At 40.6% G+C, this 23,656-nt stretch overlaps 2 protein-coding genes across 2 annotated transcripts; both read left to right on the top strand.

Annotated features, from left to right (window-relative positions):
* Positions 1-2,000: 2,000 nt before the first annotated feature.
* Positions 2,001-8,713, top strand: ube2na (ubiquitin-conjugating enzyme E2Na). Its single transcript, XM_085461491.1, has 4 exons — positions 2,001-2,206; positions 6,280-6,526; positions 6,721-6,861; positions 7,423-8,713. The coding sequence occupies exons 1-4, from the start codon at positions 2,177-2,179 to the stop codon at positions 7,467-7,469; spliced, it is 465 nt and encodes a 154-aa protein (XP_085317617.1). The 5' UTR covers positions 2,001-2,176; the 3' UTR covers positions 7,470-8,713.
* Positions 8,714-11,446: 2,733 nt separating this feature from the next.
* On the top strand, positions 11,447-23,446 carry nudt4a (nudix (nucleoside diphosphate linked moiety X)-type motif 4a). The gene is made up of 5 exons (XM_085461490.1): positions 11,447-11,860; positions 15,436-15,546; positions 17,438-17,482; positions 17,738-17,825; positions 23,158-23,446. The coding sequence occupies exons 1-5, from the start codon at positions 11,762-11,764 to the stop codon at positions 23,382-23,384; spliced, it is 570 nt and encodes a 189-aa protein (XP_085317616.1). The 5' UTR covers positions 11,447-11,761; the 3' UTR covers positions 23,385-23,446.
* The last annotated feature ends 210 nt before the right edge of the window (positions 23,447-23,656 follow it).

Genomic DNA, 23,656 nt, shown 5'->3' with positions numbered 1-23,656 from the left:
GGTGTACAAAGTAGAAAACATATGCATACAAGCGCAGTGATACTGGGTTAAATGCCATGATAACAGGGTTCTTGCTGATCGGAGCTGGCTTGGCCCTGGCTTATCGAAGAATTAAGGAAGCGGAACCGGCTGTTCAAACCCCACAAGGCTGCCCGCTGGGATTGAAATGATGGGACGAGGCGTGAGTTTCTCAAAATGGGCTCATTGAGTGCAGCACGGATAAGATCTTGGAGAATGCACGGCTGCCGTGAATACTCAGAACAAGACCTCTGAGTGAAAAACTGGATTACATCTGGAGGGGCTATCTTGAATAACACCTTTGAGCGCAAATTGGATCACATCTTGGGAAGTGCACTGCGGTCGTGAGTTCTCAGAACCTGCTCTTTGAGCAAAAAGAACGACAACATCACGGAACGTAAGTTTGGATAACATCATAGAAAGCTCGCGGCTCTCCAACGGGAGATTGAGAGACCAGTGTTGGACTGTTAGAACAGCTCTGAAATTCATATGAGTTGTTTGCACTAAAGTAAAAACCACCATCACTTCATGCGGAGACCCCTTCGGCGCCAGCTGCGGTCTCAAGGCTGGAGCTGAACAAAACACCCTGATAACGACTGTGTTTAGACTGTTCCCCCCATTCCATGCAAGGCCACCTGGGTTGGCTGGAAGACTGTTTACTTAGCCTGGCGGGGCGAAGGACACCGTCTCAGCTGAACTCTGGACACACACACACACACACACACACACACACACACACACACACACACACTGATATGCACACACTGATCCCCCCTCCCTTTCCAAACGGCTTCGATGCTTGTGCCCTACCAGGGAAGATGGCAGTCGACTGAACCAGTGCAGACATGCTGCAGGACCGGATGCGCTGTCTACACCGGCTCTCTCTTACCCTTTACCCGCCCCTGTTGCTTGTCTTGTGTTTCTATGGTGTATTGATAGTCATGTGCTTTTTGTGCTGAGGTGTTTTTTCTGTTATCAAACTGTTCTCCCACTAGGAGCTCAGTCTGAGTGGAGTTTTTTTTCTCCTCCTCTTACCTCATGTTATGTATTTTCGTTGTTTTTTTCCTATCAGCCTACCTTTCTGACATGTCTCCCCAATGTGATGTTTGTGTAAAGTTGGTCAGAAGGTTCCTTTGTAAGTGCGCATGCGCTATTAGCGTGCTGCCTGCTGTAACCCTAATTTCCTTCGGGATTAATAAAGTATTCTGATTCTGATTCTGATAAATGTTGGTGCAACATTTACTGGATGGAACTGGATGAATATCTGAACACTCTTCTTGGCAGAATTGGTAGAGTTCATTTAAATTGGTTGGTTTCCTTGAATGGACACAGCTTTTAAATGCAGCCCACAAATTTTTAAGTAGGATTAAGCTTGGGGATTTGGGATGGCCATTTGAGAAGTTTAATGTTAGTATGCGTTATCCATTCCAAAACCGCTTTTGATGTGGATATCAGATCACTGTCAAGAATCACTGAAGAATTTGAAGTTAATCCCCCCTTTTTATTATCACATCTATTTTGTGCAATGTACCAGAACTAATGACAGCGGAACAGCCTTAGGAAATGGTGCTACCACCACCATGCTAGATAGTTAGTACAGTCTCCTTCAGCTTAAAGGCATTACCTTGTGTCATTGTGGCCAAATAGCTAATTGTTTATTTTGTCTGAACATAAAACTTTTCTCTGGAAGCCATTTGGCTTGTCCATATGAGCCACTGCAGATATTGGTCAAGCTCAATTTTGGATGCATAAATATATATCACTATAAATATCACTCATGTCACATAAATCTCATAAATCTGTTTTTTCTTAGTTGAATTTTTTTTAAACTTGCCAGTAACTGTTCGCTTCTTTTTTTTTCATGTTATGCTATTAAAAATTAAACGTACAGGCCAGTCCACGTTACCCATATTTATTGTTTTCCATTAGGGCTTACCTTAAGAAGACGTTACCTTTACTTGGAATAATATTTTTTAACCATTCGAGAAACATGTTTGCATCGTGAGTGTGTTAGACAAGCAGCTGCTGTGTAAGTCACGTTCACGTCCCTCCATTCACTATCACCGTGACGCAGAGAACCCGGAAGACGTGTGTTTGCTGTCAATGCCAACGACAGAAAGAAGGCACTGAGAGCTAAAAAGCCCGCATTTAAGACAAGATGGCAGGACTGCCCCGCAGGATCATTAAGGTAAAAAGAAAAAAAATCAGGCCTCAAGCAACAGCATGCCTTTCGTAGTAACGGCAAAAATGCCACAATCACAGCCACAAACTCCTAAACGCTCTGGTGGTGCGCCCGGCGAGCAGTTTTGTGTGCTAACATTAGCATCTCGCTGGCTAACGGGTTGTTTGTTAAAGTAACTTCCGCTTCGTTTCTGCACCCACATACGCCGAGACACGGCGGGTTAAAAATACACCACCGTGCTGTAACGATGGCGGATAAAAGTCCTTACCTTTTCTAAATATACTTGTCTAAATATATTTTTCTGGTGTTCTCAAGTTGCTTGTAGTGCTGTCAGAAAGGCTGGCTAGCTAAAAATGCTAACGCCGGCTAGTTGTTTAGCATTGCTTGTATTTTAATAAAGCCCGACACTGCAAGCCTCGTGCCTTTACTGTATACTGCAATAACTTAAAATCACACACCCGTTTTATTTATTTTTTTCGTTATTTATTTTTATTTTTGGCAACCATTGGGAGTTACTGTTAATGATAACATTATGACTTGCTAATTTACTTAACGAGCTTAATGATTTGTAAAACTGTTGTTAAGTTGACATATTTAAGGCCTTTAGAGTTTCCTTTTCTGTACGCCACCCCAAATCAAAAATCCACACCTGCGTTACACTCAACCTGACGATTTTTTTTTTTGGGCGAGGGGTCCATGTTTTTAGAACGAGTGTGACTGCTTGTTGTATTTGTTATGTTACGTTTAGGGTCACCGTTCAATGATTAAAATACATTTTCACTCGTTTGCCTTCTTAGCAGGGTAATGTGTCATTTTCCCATTTTTCTGTGTTTTCCTGAGTGTGCATTTTCTCAACCAAGCTTTCCAAATGTAGTTGATTCCTCACTTTTGTTTCCTTCTAGATCTGTTGTTGCAGACACAAGCTTTTTATTAGCACACACATCAATAAAAAGGGGACTTTTTGTGGTTGACTATCCACTACACTGGACACTACACCTGGACACGTGTAGTGTCCAGGTGTGTGAGGAAGCAGGCCACAGCACAGACTTGGTGGGAAAAGGTGGAAGGGCTGGGAACAGTACTTGATGGGACGAGCCCTTGAGCCCTGAGAGCGTGTGACTGGGACTGGGAGCCCCTCTACTGTCTGTGTTTTCACTGCATGGTTTTGTCTGTGGGTTATCTGAAACATTTCAGGAATCTCATTCGCAGTTGCATGGAGGAAACGAGTGTAAAAGACGAGTGTGGTGGTTGTTGGAACATTTATTCAATTATATTTTGAATACTGTAAAGTTTGTTTTGTTGGAGTCAGTTGTGCATTTCAAACAGCAAAAGAAGAGACTATCATTTTTAAAACTGAGAAAATAACGAAACAGTTTTGTTCAACTTATTCAACAGTAAATACTTGAGTCCTGTGAAAACCAAGTTTATCCTTACTGCTTCATTGGGAATCAAGAATGCAGATAGCAGCCAGGTGCTGCTAATCAAATGCACATGATTAATTGATTGGCAGGTTTTGCCACTTTGGGGCATTTAGGCACAATCTCACAGGAGTGGGCATCCCAGCAAATTTCCCTCAAGTTCGGATTGTGCAATGCTCAAAGAAACTGCAAAAAAAAACCCAAGAGCTAAATCTCCAACTCTGCAGGCCGCTGTTGGAATTTTAAAGTTCTTTAAAACACAGTTAGAAAGAGATTGAACTAGTATGTGTTGTTTGAAAGTGTTTCCAGGAGAAAGTCTCCTCCTAAAAAGAACAAGGCAGCGCCACTTAGGTTTGCAAAGTTGCATGTAAGCCAAACCTTTAAAGATAAATCATGATAACTCAAGGAAATTGAGATGTATTTTGTGTTGAGCTTGCTAACCAGCTGCTTAAAAACGTGCCTTCGTATTATGCAATCAGATCGCAAATTTGCGTTTGCGCTTCCTGTCATATTGAGTGCTTCAGCTGTGTTTGGTTGTGTCATTTAAGTAGGGGTCACACATCACGAGCTGCTGGTATCTTATCTTTTGGAGCCTGTTTACACCTTCTGTAAGAACAGTTTTCTTGCACATTTTGCAGAGTGCTTTGTTAGGAGCTGTTAAATTGCCCCCCCCTCCCCTTTTTTTTTGACTAAGACTTGTGGGTTGGGGGATCCTTTGGACAGAGGAGACCTAAGTGAACACAACATATCAGCACAAACACCTCATGCCAAATGTCAAGCACAGTGGTGGTAGGGTGATGATTTTGCCTTGTTTTGAAGCCACAGGACTTGGGTACCTTGCTGTCATTGAGTGGACCATGCACTCCTCTGTATATCAATGTATTCTAGAGTCAAATATGAGGCCATCTGTTCAAAAGTAAAAGCTTGGTGAAAATTAGGTCATGCAACAGGCCAATGATCACAGCAGCAAATCTACAGCAGAATGTTTGAGGAAAAAACATAAAGTCAAAGTCCAGACCTTAGCCTGACTGAAATGCTGTGGTGGGATTTTAAGAGAGCTGTGGATAAGTGAAAGTCTGGAAACCCCAATGAACTGAAGCAATGTATTAAAGAAGAGTGGGCCAGAATTCCTCTAAAATAATGTGAGAGACTGATGAATGAAGTCATACAGAAAAGAACATTAAATTACTTTAAGTAATAGCTAAAGGGTCCCCCTCCAAAAAGTTGATTCTGTTCATCTGGACGTAGCGTTTTGTGGGAGAAACGTTTCGTCACTCATCCAAGTGACTTCTTCTGTCTCAGCTGACTGCAGGTTTCGCCAATCTTATAAACAGTACATTTGCATAATGACTGAAACCAGCCCACTGAAGGAACAATGGGCTGGGAGGTCAGTTCCTTAATCTTAATTATGCAAATTCTCATGGCCATTGATCAACAACCACTGACCACTGATCAAATTCCACTGATGAATGGCCATGTGCCAACCAAGGAAAACCCATTGTAAACTGTGCATTTCATTGTCACAAGAATTTGTTTTCACTTGGTGGCTTGGTGAAGCAGAAAATGCGTGAATGTTTTGATACTTATTTCTAACCTGTGGCCAAGTTTGTTTTACACTGCTGTAAATAGAACACAGATTAGAAATTTGAGCAGGACTTGATTGTTCAGTTTTATATGGAAGAAAAATGAAATAATGTGCCAGACAACATCTTTTATGCAAGTATGCATAGACTAAAGCAGTCTGACCTAACACAGAAAGTTGAACACCACTGCTGTGATAGTCATTATCTCTGATGGAGATTTAGGCTCTCTGATGTTTAAGGACCCTGATTGTGATCACCATGAAACACTTTAACTCAAGTGCATAAAACACACAGCGCCCATTATTGCACTGTTTCTCACATGTCTGGGTTTTTTGTGAAGATCTTTGGAAAGATTTCATGCTTTAAGGATATCTGTTGCCTTCAACCTTCTTTTGGATGTGTTTAGAAACTGCAGGGCTGCGTATGGTGCAACTCTGCACCCACAGTGGATAACAGGAGAGGACAGGGGGATTTATTTCTCACTGCAACAACTAAACACATCCTGATTTATGATCTATGAATATCAGCAAAACTTTTTAAAGTTTACTATTCTTTTGCTAATTAGATGCATTTATTGGTGTAGCTCTACGAGATATCACCGGAAACGCCGTTAATGACCCAGAATCAATATATCAGCTGATATGAAAAGATAAATTATTAGTGTCACTTATTCTTAAGAATATTGAAATATATATTACTATTATCGACTTCCAGTGATGTATTTTATAAACTACTTTGCACCTGTATATGAAGACTGCACATTGCCTTTATTCAGCTACAAATGCTGCAGACTGTAGAAGCACAATAAATGGACTTCCAGTCACTCTACTGGCCAGACCATGTAAGGAATGTGTAACGTCTTATTTTATGTTATATTTAGGTTTTTAGAAAATTTCCTGTTGGCACAAATCTGGAACCATATTATCTGAAACCATCATACCTGTGATTGCCCGGTATTATCAGATGTCTTTAATACAACATTCAAAAGCAGTTCCCCAAAATGACCTTTATGGACTTGGTATTCTAATTTATCTAATTCCTTCTCCTTCCTTTGTTTCCGCTTTCTTTATTTTTCCAGGAAACTCAGCGCTTGCTTGCAGAGCCTGTCCCAGGCATCAAGGCAGAGCCAGATGAAGCCAATGCCCGCTACTTTCACGTGGTCATCGCTGGACCTCAGGACTCACCTTTCGAAGGAGGCACATTTAGACTTGAACTCTTTTTACCAGAGGAATATCCCATGGCAGCTCCTAAAGTACGTTTTATGACCAAAATTTATCATCCAAACGTTGACAAGTTGGGAAGAATATGTCTTGACATTTTGAAAGGTAAGCCAGTATTGTAGCTTAAAAATCTATGAGAATATTAATCATGCCTTTCACCATCATATCAGAGACAAAGAATATATTGTCTCTTATTAAAAGTCTCTTCCTAAACAGGATCATTGGTCACTTTTCATGTGTTTTGCCTGTATGCATTTTTTTATTTGACTACACTTGTCTTTGTTTTTATTTTTTAATAGATAAATGGTCACCAGCTCTGCAGATTCGTACAGTGCTGCTCTCAATCCAGGCTTTACTAAGTGCACCCAACCCTGACGATCCCCTAGCAAATGATGTTGCAGAGAAGTGGAAGAGCAGTGAAGCTGAAGCCATAGAAACCGGTGAGAGCCATGATCTGGCGTGGTGTAAAGATAAGATTTACCTCATTATTCATGATGTTGTTAGCCAGTTTGATGCTCCTACGTTGTTATGATAATCTTGGTCCACAATCAACATTGCAGTTATGAAGAAGTTAGCAAATGCTTTTTAAAAACTATCACAGGCAAACCACCATGACTAACCAAATTTAGGTAACAGCAATCCTGATTTGATAATAAAGTTATTATAGTCTCGAAATTAAAGATTATTAAAGAGAACACTTGAAATGCTTACCATTCGTTATCAAAGAGAGTTTTATATAAGCTGTGACCTTTTTTTTTCTTTCCCCCCTCCCCACATTGCAATGTTATGACATCACAACAATGTGATTGGGCAGTTGTGATGTTGATCCTTGACTAAAATTATGGCATGATGATGATAATGCAGGAGCATTACCCATAATCGTGCCACTTCATCTCTGTATATAAACAAGTCACTTATATCACACACAATTAATATGGAATATTTTTCTTTTAAGTTATGTTTTCCTTTAAAATTGATGTATTTTTTATTTTACTTTGCAGCCAAGACATGGACCAGGCTTTATGCTGGAAACAAAAATGAAGTGTAAAGCAGCCTCTTGGAGACAGAAGTGGAAGCAAATTGTATGAACACAACTCATGTGCTGCCAAGACCACCTCCTGCTTTATTTGCATTTAAAGGACACCATCTTTTAGTGTATATACATGTCAGATTTTCTTATATATGTATACACACTAAAAGTACACACACAAAATATATATATATACTGCTGACATTTGGTGATTTAAATGCACACTAGAAATTACGAGCTGTCTTTGTCCTGACTCACTACTATTCAAATGCATGGGCAGAGGTTTTAGATCTACTCATCTAGCTTTCTTTGTCCACTGAGGGGAAAAGGTGTCTTGCATCACACGTTTTTTTTTTTTTCAGGGGGGAGGGGGCACAATTTTGGAGCAGGGGAATAAGCTGAGTTAGAGACTGGCTTAGATGTGGATAACATGATATGCTTTTTATGTTTCTTTTAACTTTGTTTTATCGTGTTGCTGTTCATTAAAAGCAGCTAACTCTACTAGCCCACTGTTTTTGTAGGCGCTCGCCTGGAGAAGGTTTAGTCCTGTGTAGGTTTGCCCAGTAGGACGCATAAACAATCATCGCTGTGCTGCTTCTTCGAGTCAATCTGGATTTGTTAAATATAAACTGAGATGACTGAGAACCAAACTGAGCCTGCCACTGTCACATTAACTTTTCCAGCCACTCTCAGTGTGGACTTGGATGTACAGTACTTTTGTGGATGGCATGAGAGTGTGTGTGGTGGGTTCAGTGGACATTGTGGACCTTTCTTTAGTTTTAGCACATACAGTATGTGTTGTTACCATATCTTGTCTTTTACATGTGAATCTTTTCTTGCTGTTAGCATACTAACTGCTCTTGCTTTTCGGCCCCTTACGTCATCAGTTTAATTCTGCAAAACTCTGTGGTTTACCTGCTCTCACTGGCATTTATTTCAAAAAGCAGTGCGGTTACATTTGAACAGTCAGTTGATGAAAGCGGGAACTGGGGTGTTGTGATTGGTGTGTGAGAAGAGATGCTGCATTGTGGAGGAGATCACACCAAAAGTACAATGAAGGCTTTGACTCTTGACTGTTGTGACTGGGCTTTGGCTGTAAAGTCTGTATTCATTTCACTTTGTGTAAATTCATTCTTTGTTAATCTGAAGGTGAAATGTTTTCCTGCTCTCAGAATGATATGAAACAGTCCAACTACAAACTTTTATGTTCTGTAAATAAATTCTGTTGATTAATAAATACCTGACTGTGATTCTTAATAGGACATGTGGTACATTGTGTCCAAGTTGGTTTGTAATTTGTACACACACAGTTACGGACAGTTCACCGTTCAAGGGGGACGGGGGTGGAGTCTAACCCTATATATCTATCATAAGGCGAAAAGCCATTACAGGGCAAACGGGGAGAGACAGATTATAGACCCAACTTCCTCTTTACATTTTAGGAAAATGGAAAAACAATGCAGTGATTTATAGAAATGTGCAAACACAAATGGAGGCAGGCATACCAGCAATGTGCTGACTAACACAAAGACAGTAACTGCTTTATATATCTGCAAAATGCAGCCTTTCATTATCTTTAGCGGCATGTTGCGTACTTCTTAGGTCAACAAAAACAATCCAGGGTGTTTTTATACTTCTTCCAATCTGTAATAAAAGGACTGGAACCATAGTAACACTTTGGGGTGTTAAATATTTATACGACAAAAAAGGTAACTGGAATCCAAGTGAAATGAAAAATTGCAAACTTAAGAGCGAGTTTTATCAGCCACCACTTTTTTGTTTTTTTTGAGCTGGTATTAGATATTTGTCACTAGAATGGCATTCATACTTACCAGATAATACTTAGTATTGGAACTGCTTTCAATGCATGATGGCAATCTTTTTTTCAGTACTCTACAGTACTGGGCAAATGTCTTGGGCCTTCTCTCATTTCTTTTTAGTTTTCTAGGAAAGTGGGAAATTTATTGGATAATGCAAACGTACATGTAAATACAGTACATAAGGCAAAAACTGAGTTTGTACAATTCTAAAAAGCTCGACTGAATATTTGATCTGACCACCTTTATTCTTCAACACAGCCTGAACTCTCTCAGGAACCTTTCTTGTATTTTCTTTAAGTAGTCTTCAGGAATAGTTCTCCAGGCTTCTTAAAGGACACGCAGAGCTTTGCTTTGAATGCTGGTTGTTTTTTGTTCTTGTCTCTGTTAAGATGATTCCACGCAGTAATGTTGAAGTCTGGCAAACCAAACCGTGACCGAAGATGTTCAATGTAGGTTTTTTTTGTCATGTATGCTTTTAATGTATTGGCAGTATGTTTTGGATCATTGTCATGGCAAAAATGAAGCTCCTGACAATCATGGCAGATCTTTCCAGATGGTATTGCATGGATAAAAATCTGCATTCACGATTCCATCATTTTGACAAGATCCTGAACACCACTAAACTGAAATGGAGCCCCAAACCATGACAGAACCTCTGTCGTGTTTTGCAGAAAGCTGTAAGCACTGTTGTACCTCTCTCATCACCACCTCTGAAGACAGTTTGAACCCAAAATTTCACATTAGGATTCATCCCTCCGTCAAACCTGTTGCCACTGCTTTACGGTCCTGTGTAATTTGGGATGCCTCAGCCTTTTCTCCCTCTTTCTCTTCCTTAAAGATTTGTTGACAGCCACCTCTCCACTAAGACCATTTCAGTGAACATTAATGGATCAACGAAAAGTCAAATTGGATCTGTCCAGTTCTATTTCAGGTCTTTGCTGGATTTTTTTTCCCTAAATCTTAAAATGCTTGAATAATGATCGCTTAGTGTTATGTGGCTCAAGAAACAAAAACATTCTTCTGAAAGTGGCCAGGTACAAGAACTGGACTGAAAAGGAGTTACATAGCAGCCAATGTCCAAAGAAAATCAGAAGGAATTGTATGCTCATCTTGCAGTTGTGGCAAAATATATTGCACAATAAGACCTTAAAATGCATTATTATTGATTTTTAAAACCATGCAGAAACCCTGCTACTCAAGTTCACTACAAGAAGATCTTAATATTAACATTTATTTGCTAGTTTAGTCCACACAAAATCAAATTCATGACGTTCTTATAGCTGTTACTGGCATTATTCAGAATTCCAGTCAGGGTTAAAAGCAGTAATTTCAAACTACAGAAAATCATGGTGCCTAAAATCTTCAGTGATTGCCACTTGCCACATGGATGTGGCTTGGATCTCTGTATTGCGAGTTGTTTCATCTGACCTGGAAAACTTCAGCTGCCACACTGTACTCCTGATTTTTAATACCTGTGTTTGCAAAACATGGTTCAGTTCTTAACTTTTCACAAACCCTTTTAATCCTTGTGTGAGTCAGTGCAACTTTGGATGTATGTTAGGCTCATTCATAATAATCAAGACTATTTGTTTAGCTTAAGCGCTTTCAAACAGAAACGGCTGCCAGTTATCATTGGTTCTGATTTGGACAGTCACTAATAATACAAACACCCCAACCTTTTTTTTTCCTCTTTTTTCTTTAAACACATTGCTTCCTCAAGTGAATACAGGTAAATAAGGACTGCCTACTTCCACTAGAGGGCACCCCAAGCTTTGAAAGTTTTACGCAAGCCTGCATTTTTTAGTTTTGTTCGTTTAAAGGGAAAATTTGACTATCTCAAGAATCAAGACGCAACAGGTAAGCGTTTTACTCACGTGCTCGTGCAATAAATAAATAAATCACAATGAATAAAATCATCTGTGTGCCATTAAGCCTTTAAAAAATAATTGACCTTTTCTGTGTTATTTGTGACATGAAATGTTTGGATCTGTTCGGTTTTCTGCATTAAAAATGAGTCAGTGCACTTATTATCGTGGGCATTAACACGCTCTTCAAGTCCATCCTGGCTGGATTTGGAGAGTTTTAACAGCAACTCCATCTCGCAGCTCAGTCACCTTTTCTCTTCCATAAAGGAGACTCGTTTCTGTTCGGCCTGTGCGTCGCAGTGATAAACACGGATGTAAGGTGGGGACTGACGGGCTTGTTGCTGCGCAGCTCTCAGGTCAGCTGGTCGCAGCTCAGCCACCACAGCGTGATGTGAGCCAGTCTGCGTGTTGACAGCGGCACTAAAGCAGCAGAGCACAACACCAGATGCAGCCTGACGCGCGCTCGGAGCGCAGGAATGAATGGACCAGCTGCATGGTTTGTCTGGAAGTGTCTGAAGAAGCCAAGCTGCGATATTGTTGGATATTACTGAAAGCACTTTAATCAGCGACTGGTTGAAGCCCGATTTCCCAACACTTCCCTGCCTCCGGAAAAAAAGGCCTCTATATGATGAAGTTTAAGCCCAACCAGACCAGGACGTACGACGTCGAAGGGTTCAAGAGGAGAGCGGCGTGTCTGTGTTTCAAAAACGAAACAGAGGACGAGGTAAGCTGTGAAGTTAAACCATTTGTAGGAGGAGAGGGCTTTTATTAACACGCTCTATTTTTGACACAGTCCCAAATTAACCGCTGTGCCTGACAGTACAGCAGCCTGCTTTATCGCGCGTCTGGCTGACTTTCAGTGTGTGGGGAGCGCGTTCACGTGGCTCGTCTTTAATTGAGGTGCTGGGCAGAGGTGAAGGTTGGAGGGGGGCAAATATTTGACCTGTTACAGGGTGTGTGGCTGCAGCTGGCACTCAACAGGAGATCATCGTTTTTCACGTTCTTGCCAAGAAGGACATCCAGATTGCTCATAAAATCGTCCCAGTTATCTCTAACGCAGAGCAGTCTCTGCATATATTTCACAGCTATGGGCCCATAAACACCTCCTGTCATAAATAAAGTAGTGCAGAGTTTGTTTTCCAACACATCAGCTGATGCGGTTTTACTAAATCTAATTTTGCTGAGATACCTGCTACTCCTGAGGCCAGTTGGTTCTACTTTTTGATTCAAATGATGACGCAACCATAAAGCAAATGTTCTCAGCCATTTTACTCACGTGAAAGAAATGTTTGTCTTTAAATTAGAGAGCTGAATATGAGGTTTTAACGTGTTACGTGTAATCAGTCGCCTATTATTTTGTCATTCGTGGAAATGTGTAAGTATACAGCACGTGTACGTAGTGATGTATGTCATATAACAAGCACAGACATTGACTGAAACACAAATTATTATTCAGTGATGCGCCAGTTTGGATAAGAAACTTTTAAGTTTGTTAATATTACCGTTGTTTTGTGCTGGGTCTAAATGTGTCTGCCTAGTGACGCAGACTAACTCTGGGCCACATGTGATATGATGAGTAGGGGGCTGAGTGGCTGTTACAGTGTGCTAAACTCCAAGTGACCCATGAGTTGCAATTTATAGAAACAAGGTACAGCCACTTGCTACTCCCTGACAGATTTCCTTTCCTGCTCCTTGTGCCTGGGCCCCTACCAGGGGCGCCTCCAGAATTTTTTCATAGGGGTAGCCGTATGGAGGTCACCAAAAATATTGGGGTGGCACACTACAGAATTTCCAGTTTTATTTTGCTGTTTTCAAATATAGGTTACTTGAAAAATATGGCTGGCAAAGAGAGAAAGAAAAGAATTATATGCCTAGTTAGTTTCCTGCTTTTATAGTTGAGATAACTGAAAATGGGTACATATAAAAACCAAACAAGAGTTGGAAATCCATAATAATCTGTTTTAAGTGACTGACTTAAAGCCCCAACCATCGCTTTAGTGAAACAGCAGAGCTGAGCAGAAGCAGCTTATCACTTATCAGAATGGAGTTGACTTTTAAATTGAAATTTGTATATACATTTTTATTGGATAGAGGTACAGTGGGGAGATGCACCAGTTATCTGTCCGGGGACATCCCCCCACCCCCACTCAGTGGCACCTGATGTATGGTTTCACAACATATTGATACGTCATATATTTATTCATTTACTTATTTTTACATGTCCACAGCTATGTAACCACACATTTCTGTGGAAAAGTCTTGATCCGTAACTGATTTCCTTATATTATATTCCACAAAGCCTGCCTTGTCTTGAGAAAAAGTTCTCCAGGCTTTCTGAAGGTCTGTCAAAGTTTTTATTTTGACCGGTTGCATCTGGTATTGATTATTGTAATCGTATCCACACAGGCTTCCCTCTAGAGTTCAGCTGGTCCAAAATACTGCTCCTCTTGTCATTACCTGAACCCTTTCCACAGAACATATCACTCCTGTCTTTCAACAGTTTCACTGGTTTCCCTTTAATCACATTAATTTTAAGTTTCTGCTTCCTACTTGAAAAGGTGCCTATAGATAAAATGTATTCTTATTATTATTTGCTGATAAATTGTTATTTTTAGACACCAATGTAAGTATTTTACAAGCAGTGAATCCTTAATTAAGGCATTTACTGAGACAAAGGTTGCCTTTTAAATTTAGCTTCTTTTGAAAGGCATTAACACATCGTTCAGCCCGTAGAGTTTGGCCGGACTGGGATCAGACTGTAAAGATGTCGGGGTTCTGCCCACTTCAAACGCTTCCTCACTTTCCCCCGATCGTGTTTGGTGCCTGTCGGGGTCATTAACCTCCTCTCCTAAGCTCTTTGTTTTGATACAGAGAGGTAACTGCTGATCTGGTGGTTTTTGGAAAGCCTGTTGTCTGTGTGCGAGTAGCTGTGTCTGTACAAGTGCCTACGTGCTTCACATGCCGTTTGTGTGAAATTGCGCATGCATGTGTACGTTGTGTGGATTTGTGTCACTGAGGCAACTTGCGGTGTTTCTACAGTCCCCTGGACCCTGCGCGGATTCGTTTAAGATGAGATGTGTCACCTGGAATACAAAACCAGTTAAAATAATTGGCCTTCCTCTTTGTGGCTTAATGTGAGTAGCCATAGAAAGTAGAAGCCATGATGTGGAGTAAACACATACATTTGATTTTAACTAAGATTTTGGCAATGCCATGGCTAAATAAATTAGCTCACTGAGCAGAGTAAATGCGTAGAGAGATGTGTCTGCTGTGGAAGAGTATGAACTTGGACATTGAAGTGACTTTTACCTTAATAACTTAGTATTTTATTCACTCATAGATATGGACAGAGTTGCACTGTTAAAAATAAATCACATGGTTTCTAGAGAGTTTGTAAATAAAGGAGCAGAGTGAGAAAGTGTTACACTCATATACACTGGGTATATATCACCCATATATATTGGGTGATAAATGACATTAAGCATTTATTACCCAAAGAGATCAGCTTTGATGATATGAAGATGTTACCATTAGGCGCTTCACAAAGTTGCTTCCATTTTGGAGCGTGAGCAGAAAGATCTTACAGAAGGGAAACCTCTGCTGTGACAGCTGTGTTTAATGTGGAAAGGGTTTATTCGACTGGCGTTTTTAACACAGGTGAGTGTTAGCCTGACTGGAGAGTGAGTTGGTTGCCCAGTGTTAAGGTTTCAGAAGGCAGTCCTACATGAACTCAATGTGGGTCAGTGATGCCGGACTGGGTTTAAGGTCAAGTAACTTCGTCATCAAAACATCAAACTGCATTGGCTGGACGGCAGTTAAAAATAGTGTGCAGCTTTAGGATATTTCTTTGGGTTAGAACGTTGATTTGTACTTCTTCAAACGCAGTGGGATTAAATATAACATTTGATGTTGGTACTACTCAAAACGCTAAAGCTGGCCGTACTGTTAATAGATTCCAGATTATGAATTATCTTTCATTAAATCCACTGACAACTAAAAACAGGCCGATACATGAATCATTACATTAGTTGTTCTCATTCGTCTATTTAAATTATGTGCCAAAGACTGTGACACGCAGAGCAGCATCATTCGCACAGCGCTCATGTTGCATTAAGTAAATGAAGTGAATGACTGGAATGATATGCGAGATGTTCGACATGCGTCTGCTGAATGACGAGCAGTTCGTTTGGCCACCGCGTCCGTGCTGACGGACGCTGAACTCGGGCATGCTGTTGCTGTGCTTTTTGCACCCCAACCTCAGTAGCAGAGGCCTGACGGAGGGCTCTCTCTCCTTGGCAGGTGCTGTTGGTGAGCAGCAGTCGCCATCCAGACCAGTGGATCGTGCCAGGAGGGGGAATGGAGCCTGATGAGGAGCCCTGTGGAGCTGCTGTCAGGGAGGTGTATGAAGAGGTGAATTGATTGTTCATTAATTAAACCCATAAAGACGTTTCTATTGTTTGCATGCATTGTTGGTTAAAGCCTAGGATCTATACAGTACTGCGCAAAGTGATGAACGACACCCCATTTCTTTGTATTTTGCAATGAAAATAGGAAATAGGTGCAGTGACTTATTGAAACGTATGTGGGAATACGTGTTTTTGTTGAAGGACATTTAAAGCTCATCTTGGATGTTGACTGCCGTTCATACCGTTCTCTGTCAAGATGATCTTACACTGCTTTAATAATGTTGAAGTCCGGGCTCTGAGGGGGCAAATCCATGACTGATGGAATTTCATTGTTTGTTTTCATATCCAGGTATGATTTTACTGCACTGGCAGTATGTTTGGGTTCATTTTCATGTCATGTATTACATGGTGAATCTACCATGTTAAACAGATTGCCACTAACTGCTGTAGATACATTTTTTAGGTGTAAAAAAGGCTGTTTTGCATTTTTCAAGCTGTGCTATCATTTTCCATAAACTAAAGAAATGCATACAAATGATTTTGTTTTTGCAAAAGGACACGAAGTGGCTAAAGATACAATTAAAAATGGGATCTTTGCTAAGTTGCCTGCTATTTGCCTTTTCTATGCTTGAATTATTCACAGGTTTGCCTTAACAAAACCAAAAACTTTCATATGAAAATTATGAGGTACAAGAAGCTGACTTAAAATGAGTAAAAAAGCAACTAATGTCCAAACAAACAAACAAAGAATCCTTTGAATAAAGCCTGGAGAACTATTGGTCAAAACCACTTTTTAGTACTTGGGAATCAAAATGTAAAGAAATGAGAGGTGGCTCCAGACTTTTCCATAATCACCTATCACGGAGACAGTGTTATTTTTCATGCAGAGCACAATATAAAAAGCAGCATTCCGAAGTTTCCTTGAGATTAGTAACCATTTTTGGCTCCATTAATACTGGAAGTGACACAAAGTTACCATAGTGTTAAAAAGTAATAAGTATAGGGAATTTTATCAGTTGTCAGCTGATAATGTTTATTGGTTTTCCAAGGAATTATCTCATTATTTAAGTGGAAGATAAATAAAAAAAATCATGACATTTCATGACTTTGAACACTGGGGGGCTAATTTCCATCTCAGTATCATATATTCTGATTGCAATGTATGCATCATGGGCTCAAAGGACAGACACATTAAACTGAAAGTGAAATCAGTAAATCTTTGTCAGAAGTGTCATCGCTGTTCACAGTACAAGTCGCTCCTGTTGTTCTACCAGCCAAAAATCCAGAACAGAAGTAGAAATATGTGGCAAGGATGCATGGATAGCCAGCTTATCATGCTGTGGTTTAAGAAAGGAGGCTGCTGGTGGCTGGCCAGATTGTTCACAGCAAAGTGAGCTGTGAGCTTCTGACATGGATAGCAGTGTGCTGACAGCTTTGAAGTATGGCAGTGACATTTAGGAAGGGGTTCCAGTTGCCCACATCCTGCGCCTCACGGAGCTGACGCAGATCAGGATAAAGGCGATTCAAAGCGGATTGAGCCTCATTTGTTAATTTTTATTTGTGCATAAATTTGTAAAGCCTTGTAGGCCGTTGTGTGCATTTTAGTGTGCTTTTTTAAAGAAGTCTGGAAGACATTACAGCAATGACCGGGATGTCTGTTATGGTTTGATACTGTAAATGATAGCTGTGTCCTAACTGTGTACTATACTTGAGCTAAGCCCCCTGTCTCGTGTTTCTGTCATTTAGACTATGTTTATGTCTACCTGGGATCATATATGACGCGAATCCAAGTGATCTCGCTGCACAGTGTGTTGAAAGGACAGTTTCACCTGAATATTTTAGATTATGACTTGTGGACAATCACTTTTAATAATGACTCTGATTTATGTGTGCAGGCTGGTGTAAAGGGAAAGCTCGGCAGACTGCTTGGGATATTCGAGGTATGTTATGAAAAATTGTAATTTGTAATCATGTCGCGATACATAGTGCTGTATAAAATCATCCTACTGCCGCACCTAGCGTTTTTGTATGTCTGTGGTCAGACAATCAACTTGTTTAGTTCATGGAGTTTCTATAAAAGAAATGGTACGGCTAATCACAGTTTTTGCCTTTTTTAATGAAGGCTTTGCACGCACTGCGTTGGTGGTTTGTCAGAAAAACATAAATTCATTTTCTCTTCATGTAAACCTTTGCAGCACAATCAAGACAGAAAGCACAGGACTTATGTCTACACCCTCGTGGTGACGGAGATGCTGGAAGACTGGGAAGACTCTGTGAACATTGGTATGCCTCTGTGTCCCTCTTTGTCTTATTATAGTATCTTATTCTAGCAGCCAAGGGGAAAAGAGTGAAAAATATTCCTGTGGTAACAAGATTTTTGAGGGGTTTTTTTGTGTTCTCCTTTTTACGGGCATCCCTCATATGCATGTTTTTTGAGATCCTGTGGTTTATTAAAAAAAACAAAAAAACAAAAGCAAGCAAAAGGTTTTAGCAACTTTTTGCATTACATGTTCTGTTTCAGGGTTGAGTTTCAGGGTTTTCAGTCTCTTAGTTCAAGATCTTGGCTTAAGATCATGCATTGGCAAGGTTTTTTTTTTTTTTTTTTTTTTTTTGTTTTTTACCAGAATCACTTGCTCACATTAAACATGCCTCAACTAAGTGCTTAGGTTACACATTTTGATTCGCATAAATGTGAAAGGGATTATAAACTCATACATAGCATTAGTCTTCAGATAATCTACTGCCTTTGAAGGTGGCACACATAAGATGACTCCATAAGCAGAATGAAGAGGAACAAAACACAACGAGGAATGTGTAACAGCTCCACTGATTCATTTGATCTAAATCAGGGATGGCAAACTCATTTTACACCGAGGGCCACATACAGCTTTGATCTGGAATGGGGCGGAAGACTGAAACCCCTACTTCCAATCCACTTAAGGAAGTTTAACTACACATTAAATCCCTCAGATGTCTTAATACTAAAAAAGAAGTGCAATTTCAAAAGTTTGTCGTTTAGAAAGAACTGAGATGAAGAAATGTTTCTGTTACTGTGGACCCATTGTAAAAAAACAAAACAGAAATTTCTATTGTAGATAAAAACAGGTACTTTTCGATTAATTATCTTTTACTTTGGTGTAATATGAATGGCATGGGAGCAGGTCTTTTTCAGTAGGAAATAAAGTAAAGCAGATAATAGTCCACAGTTGAAGCCATCCTTCACATTTTCCAAAACCATCAAGTGGGCTGGATTGAAATCCTTACCCGGCCGATTCTGGCTCCCGGGCATTAGGTTTGACACCCCTGATCTAAAATTCTTAACAGAACAATTGGACAATTGAACATGTCTGCCCATGTGTCTGTTTTATGGAAAACATGAATAACAGATTCATGAACTGAGTAGCAGTTTCCCAGATTATGTCTTTCACAATGGCTGTATTGTCTTTTTGCCTCTTCCTTCATCCTGTGTTGGCTGATTGTCAAAATAAAATGACATGCAACTGTGCTCATAACTTTCCGCAGTGCAGTTCAACACTTCATTTAGCTGTAGATTTTATTTTTATTTTTTCACAAATTCAGCCTGAATTGTAAATAAACTGGTTTAAATTGATTTATATTAGCATACCTGTTCAACTGCTCATTAATGCTCATCTAATCAACCAATCAGATGGCAGCAACCAAGTGCATTTAGGCACGTGGGCATGGTCAGGATGACCTGCTGAAGTTCAAACCGAGCATCAGAATAGGGAGCTAACGTGATTTTTTTTTTGAATGTATCGTGGTTGTTGGTGTCAGGTGGATCTGAGTATTTCAGAAGCTGCTGATCTGCTGGGATTGTTCCACACAGCCATCTCTAGACTTTACAGCTAAAAAGTGGCACTCAGCCAGTCAGCTAAGAACAGAAAAGGCTACAATTCACTCAGGTTCACCAAAAGTAGACAACATGAGATTGGAAAAACATCTGGTCTGATGAGTCTTAATTTCTGCGGGCAGCAGGGTCAAAATTTGACATGAACGCCTTGAAAGCACTGATCCATTCTACCTTGTGTCAGCAGTTCAAGCTGCTGCTGGTGGTGTAAATGTGTGGGAGCTATTTCCTCATCACGTTTACCCCTTGATACCAACTGAGCATCGTTTGAATCAATGCCACAAAGGGTTTAGGCAGTTCTGAAGACAAAGGGGGTCCAGCCTGGTACTAGCCTGGTGTGACTGATAAAGTTGCTGGTGGGTGTATGTTGTGATTACATGTAGGTCAGACATTAAGTATGCTCGAATGGAGATCTCTAATATAGCAAGCGGTTCGTTACACGTCGCCAATATCTATGTTGACTTTAAGTTAACATAGAATGTTTTTCTAAACTGTAACGCATATAAGGTGGATGTACATGTTTAGATATGTTTTCATGGATGTTTTCACTGTCTGATATTTTAAATGGAATACCCTTTCCCGGGATTGAGTAACTTGTAAACTATTTCTAACTGGACTGGAAAATGTGGTTGTGGCCGTTTACTCCCTTCACCCACAGAAGTAAGAGTTCAGCCTGTTCATAAGGGGGAGGAGTGTTTGCTGTGCCCAGCTGTTTTCCAGTTATCATCACTGACCACAGCAGCCCCCCTTACTTGTCCTCTTTTGCCCTACACGAGGGTTGCGACTGAACAGACAGGGTTTACTACTACAGGTTGAATTGACTCCCTCGCCTCCTTAAATGCTGGTAGTGGTGGCACTCTTCAGGGTGCCAACATGAAGTGAAGGCATCCTCCTCCTCATTATCACACCAGGCTCCAGTTATCACAGAGCATGGCAAATCCCTTTAGCAAAGTGCTAGAATTGAATGGGAGGAGATGAGTTTGAATAAAGTATAAATAACTTCCAGCTGTCGCTTTGCTGGACAGATCATTTTTATGGAAGATACTTTTTTTAGGGTTTAGGGCTGTCTGAAGTATGCCCATGTCCACACCGACACCCACTGGTGCCATGACATGCACAGTTTATTTTTGTGTGTGGTGAATAAAATGATCCTTTTGTCATCCTTTCATTCAGCAGTCTCACTCAGCGCTTATTCAGGCTCTCTGTGACAAATTATACAATGTTTGCTTAATGGTGGCATGCCCTTTGGAGCATTTTAAATACAATTAACACACAGTGTGGTTTGCTTTGTGGATATTAGTATCCAAAATTTGTTCAAGAAGTCTTTGCTAAGTTTAAAAATACTATTATATTTCTATGTTTGCACCTATGGACTGGGTCCAGTCTGAGTCTCCTTCATTTTCAATCTCATGCATTTTGAGCACTACCTGACCCTAATCATCTAAACACTGAGTCTTTGCAGTACGCACACTCCTTTCCTTAATCTTTGCCACAGCTAGTTCCTGCTAACTCTGCCTTGTTTGTATGTTGGATACTTTGCCCTTTCCTGTTTTCTGCCTTGTGCCTTTTTTGGATTTGTTTGTTACGCTTATTTCCTGTGTACGACCCATAGTGCTCAAATCAAGAGCTTCATTATGGGCCTTTTATCTTTTTTTTTCTTTCTGATTTGCACCTCATCTTCTCCACTGTGCAAGTTATTTTCACTGTATTGCCCTAAGAAATGTTTTAGTTGCTTAAATGCATTTGAAGGACACGGAAGAGAGGAGGTTTGTCTGAGGAGCAATTATCTAGGATTCACCGGTGTATCATTGTGTATCTTTCTCTGAAGAGTTTTTACCTGCTACCAGTTAAACTTCTGGGGTATTGATCTGGTCAGTTAAGTAAATGGATTCTTCAAAGCGCTCTATACAACATGCCACATTCACCCATACACATCCATTCTCACAAGCACTTTCTCTATACTTAGTGCTTTCTAACTACATTCACACTTCGATGGATGCATCGGAGAGCAACTTGAGGTTAGTATCTTGCCCAAGGATACTTGGCATGCAGACTTGGAGGAGCCAGGGATCGAACCACCAACCTTCCGATCAGTAGGTGCTCTACCTCCTGAGCTACAGCCACTCTGCTGCTTTGGTGTTATTGAAATTAATAACTAGAGGTAAACTAGAGGGGCAACAATGAGACAACTAACAAAACAGGAATGATCCACATTCTTTCCCTCCATTGGCTAGGGTCAGTATCACTACCGGCAGCATGCGGTGATGCCTGGACTCGGACTCTACAGAAGTTTCCCATGTAGTCCAAATCTCCTAGAGGGAGATCCCATCAGCAGGACCAGTATCTGTTCCTTTATGAACAGGATGGAGCTTTACCTGACTTCCAGCAGGTGACTGGTGTAAATACCTTTGACTAAACAATCAGAAACAGACTTCAACATTGTCTAGTGGACCCTGCGCTCACTGCCTGCCATTGTGGAGCCCAACTGGCATTTACAAGAATTGGCTGGTCCACCAGGTCTGCAGAAGCTGTGGAGAGCGTTATGCTACCTTTAACATTGTTTAACATGATTGATTTAGTGGTGGGTTAGTGAAAGTGTGGAGAGGCTTATCCATGGAGGGACACACAGAGCTCTATGGGGTAGGCAACAGCACCCTGACCATTAGATATCGGGATTATATTCATTGTCAAACCCAATGCTGGTGCAGCGGGTCAGGGTTCCTCATGGTGTAATAGTAAGAGTATGCAGGCAGTTCCTGGTGGACGAAGGAACTGATACATGTTACTGGGCCCCATGCTTGTCTGACCTAAATCCACTCGAACACTTGTGGGACATTATGTTTCGGTCCATCCGATGCTGCCAGGTTGCATCTCAGACTGTGCAGGAGCTCAGTGATGTGCTGGTCCAACTTGTGAGAAGATCCCCCTGGACACCATCTGTTGTGCACACATTATCAGGCATGCATACAAGCATGTGGGGGCCATACAAATTACGGAGTTCTATTTTGAGGTGCTGCAGTGACATTTCGGGAAAATAGACTAGCATGCTGTAGAATCTTTTCACTTTGATGTGGGGGTGTCTTGAATTGAGCCCTCTGTACGTTGATAATTTTCATTTCCATCAAACGATATGGCATGCTTTCGTTCCTAACACATTACCCAGTCCATATCAGTATAGATGTGCGGCATGATTTTTTTTTTTTTCTCTGATGTGTTTTCAGAGTGTTCTTTAATATTTTTTAAAAGTATATAGCTCACCAAGATCATAACATGATATCAACTGCCTTAAAATGACAGTTGTGAAACAAAGATGTGTCATTTTGCTAACAGCCTGTTGCCTCATCTCTCTCCTCATCTTTCTTCCTCTCCTCCTGTGATCACATTTCTGATGGGAGGGACCAAGATGCAAGGAGATGAGGAAAGGAATCGAGGATGTGCCAACTGAGAAATGAGCAGAAGGGATGGACGAGCTTATGGTTTCCTGTGACCTAATATCTGAAATGTTGTAATCATATGCTGAGAAATGTTTTGTTTCTTGTTCCTTGTTTAGATTACCTTAATCAAGACCTTATTGTGATCTTTTACGAATATTTATCAATATCATATTAGCAGTTATGCATCTATCAGGATGGACGTGTTACGGACTTAAAACAATTTCCCACACATTGTATTGAAGTGTCATTAAGCACAACACTGATTGTGTGAGCCACATGCAAACAATTCAACTTTACTTGAATCTCTTCACAGGAAGGAAGAGGAAGTGGTTCAAGGTCGATGAAGCCATAAGGGTGCTGCAGAGCCACAAGCCTGTCCATGCAGAGTACCTACACAGACTTAAGGGCACCTGTAATCCCACCTGCACTCCCATGTGTGGCCCAGCTAACGGCAATGGCCTGAGCTCCCACATGACAGATGATGACGCACCCCACTATGTTGTTTGCTCCACACACTGCTCAGACCTAGTCAGCAGATAGGAGCCATAATGGCAGAGAGCAGGTCTTCTGAGAGGAAATGAATTTTCAGCTGAACTTCTTGAGACTGATTTGAAGTGACACTGAAAAAGTTTTTCAAATGTATTTAAGACTTTTTTTAATGTATTATTTTTTTTTAAATTCCTGTAAAGCATTTCCTTTTCAACTTTAGGCAGACTGCAGTGCACTGATTATGCAATATAAAGGCCTGTTTAGTCTTAGATGTTGTATATTTGACTGGCGGCACACACTGTGTGCTGGTGATTTCCTGGAGG

Source organism: Copadichromis virginalis, linkage group LG7 (assembly GCF_057382275.1).
Source record: "Copadichromis virginalis isolate Kocher_CV1m ecotype Utaka linkage group LG7, C_Virginalis_male_GT1.1, whole genome shotgun sequence".
Lineage (NCBI taxonomy): Eukaryota > Metazoa > Chordata > Actinopteri > Cichliformes > Cichlidae > Copadichromis > Copadichromis virginalis.
This window is presented reverse-complemented; position numbering and strand designations above follow the sequence as displayed.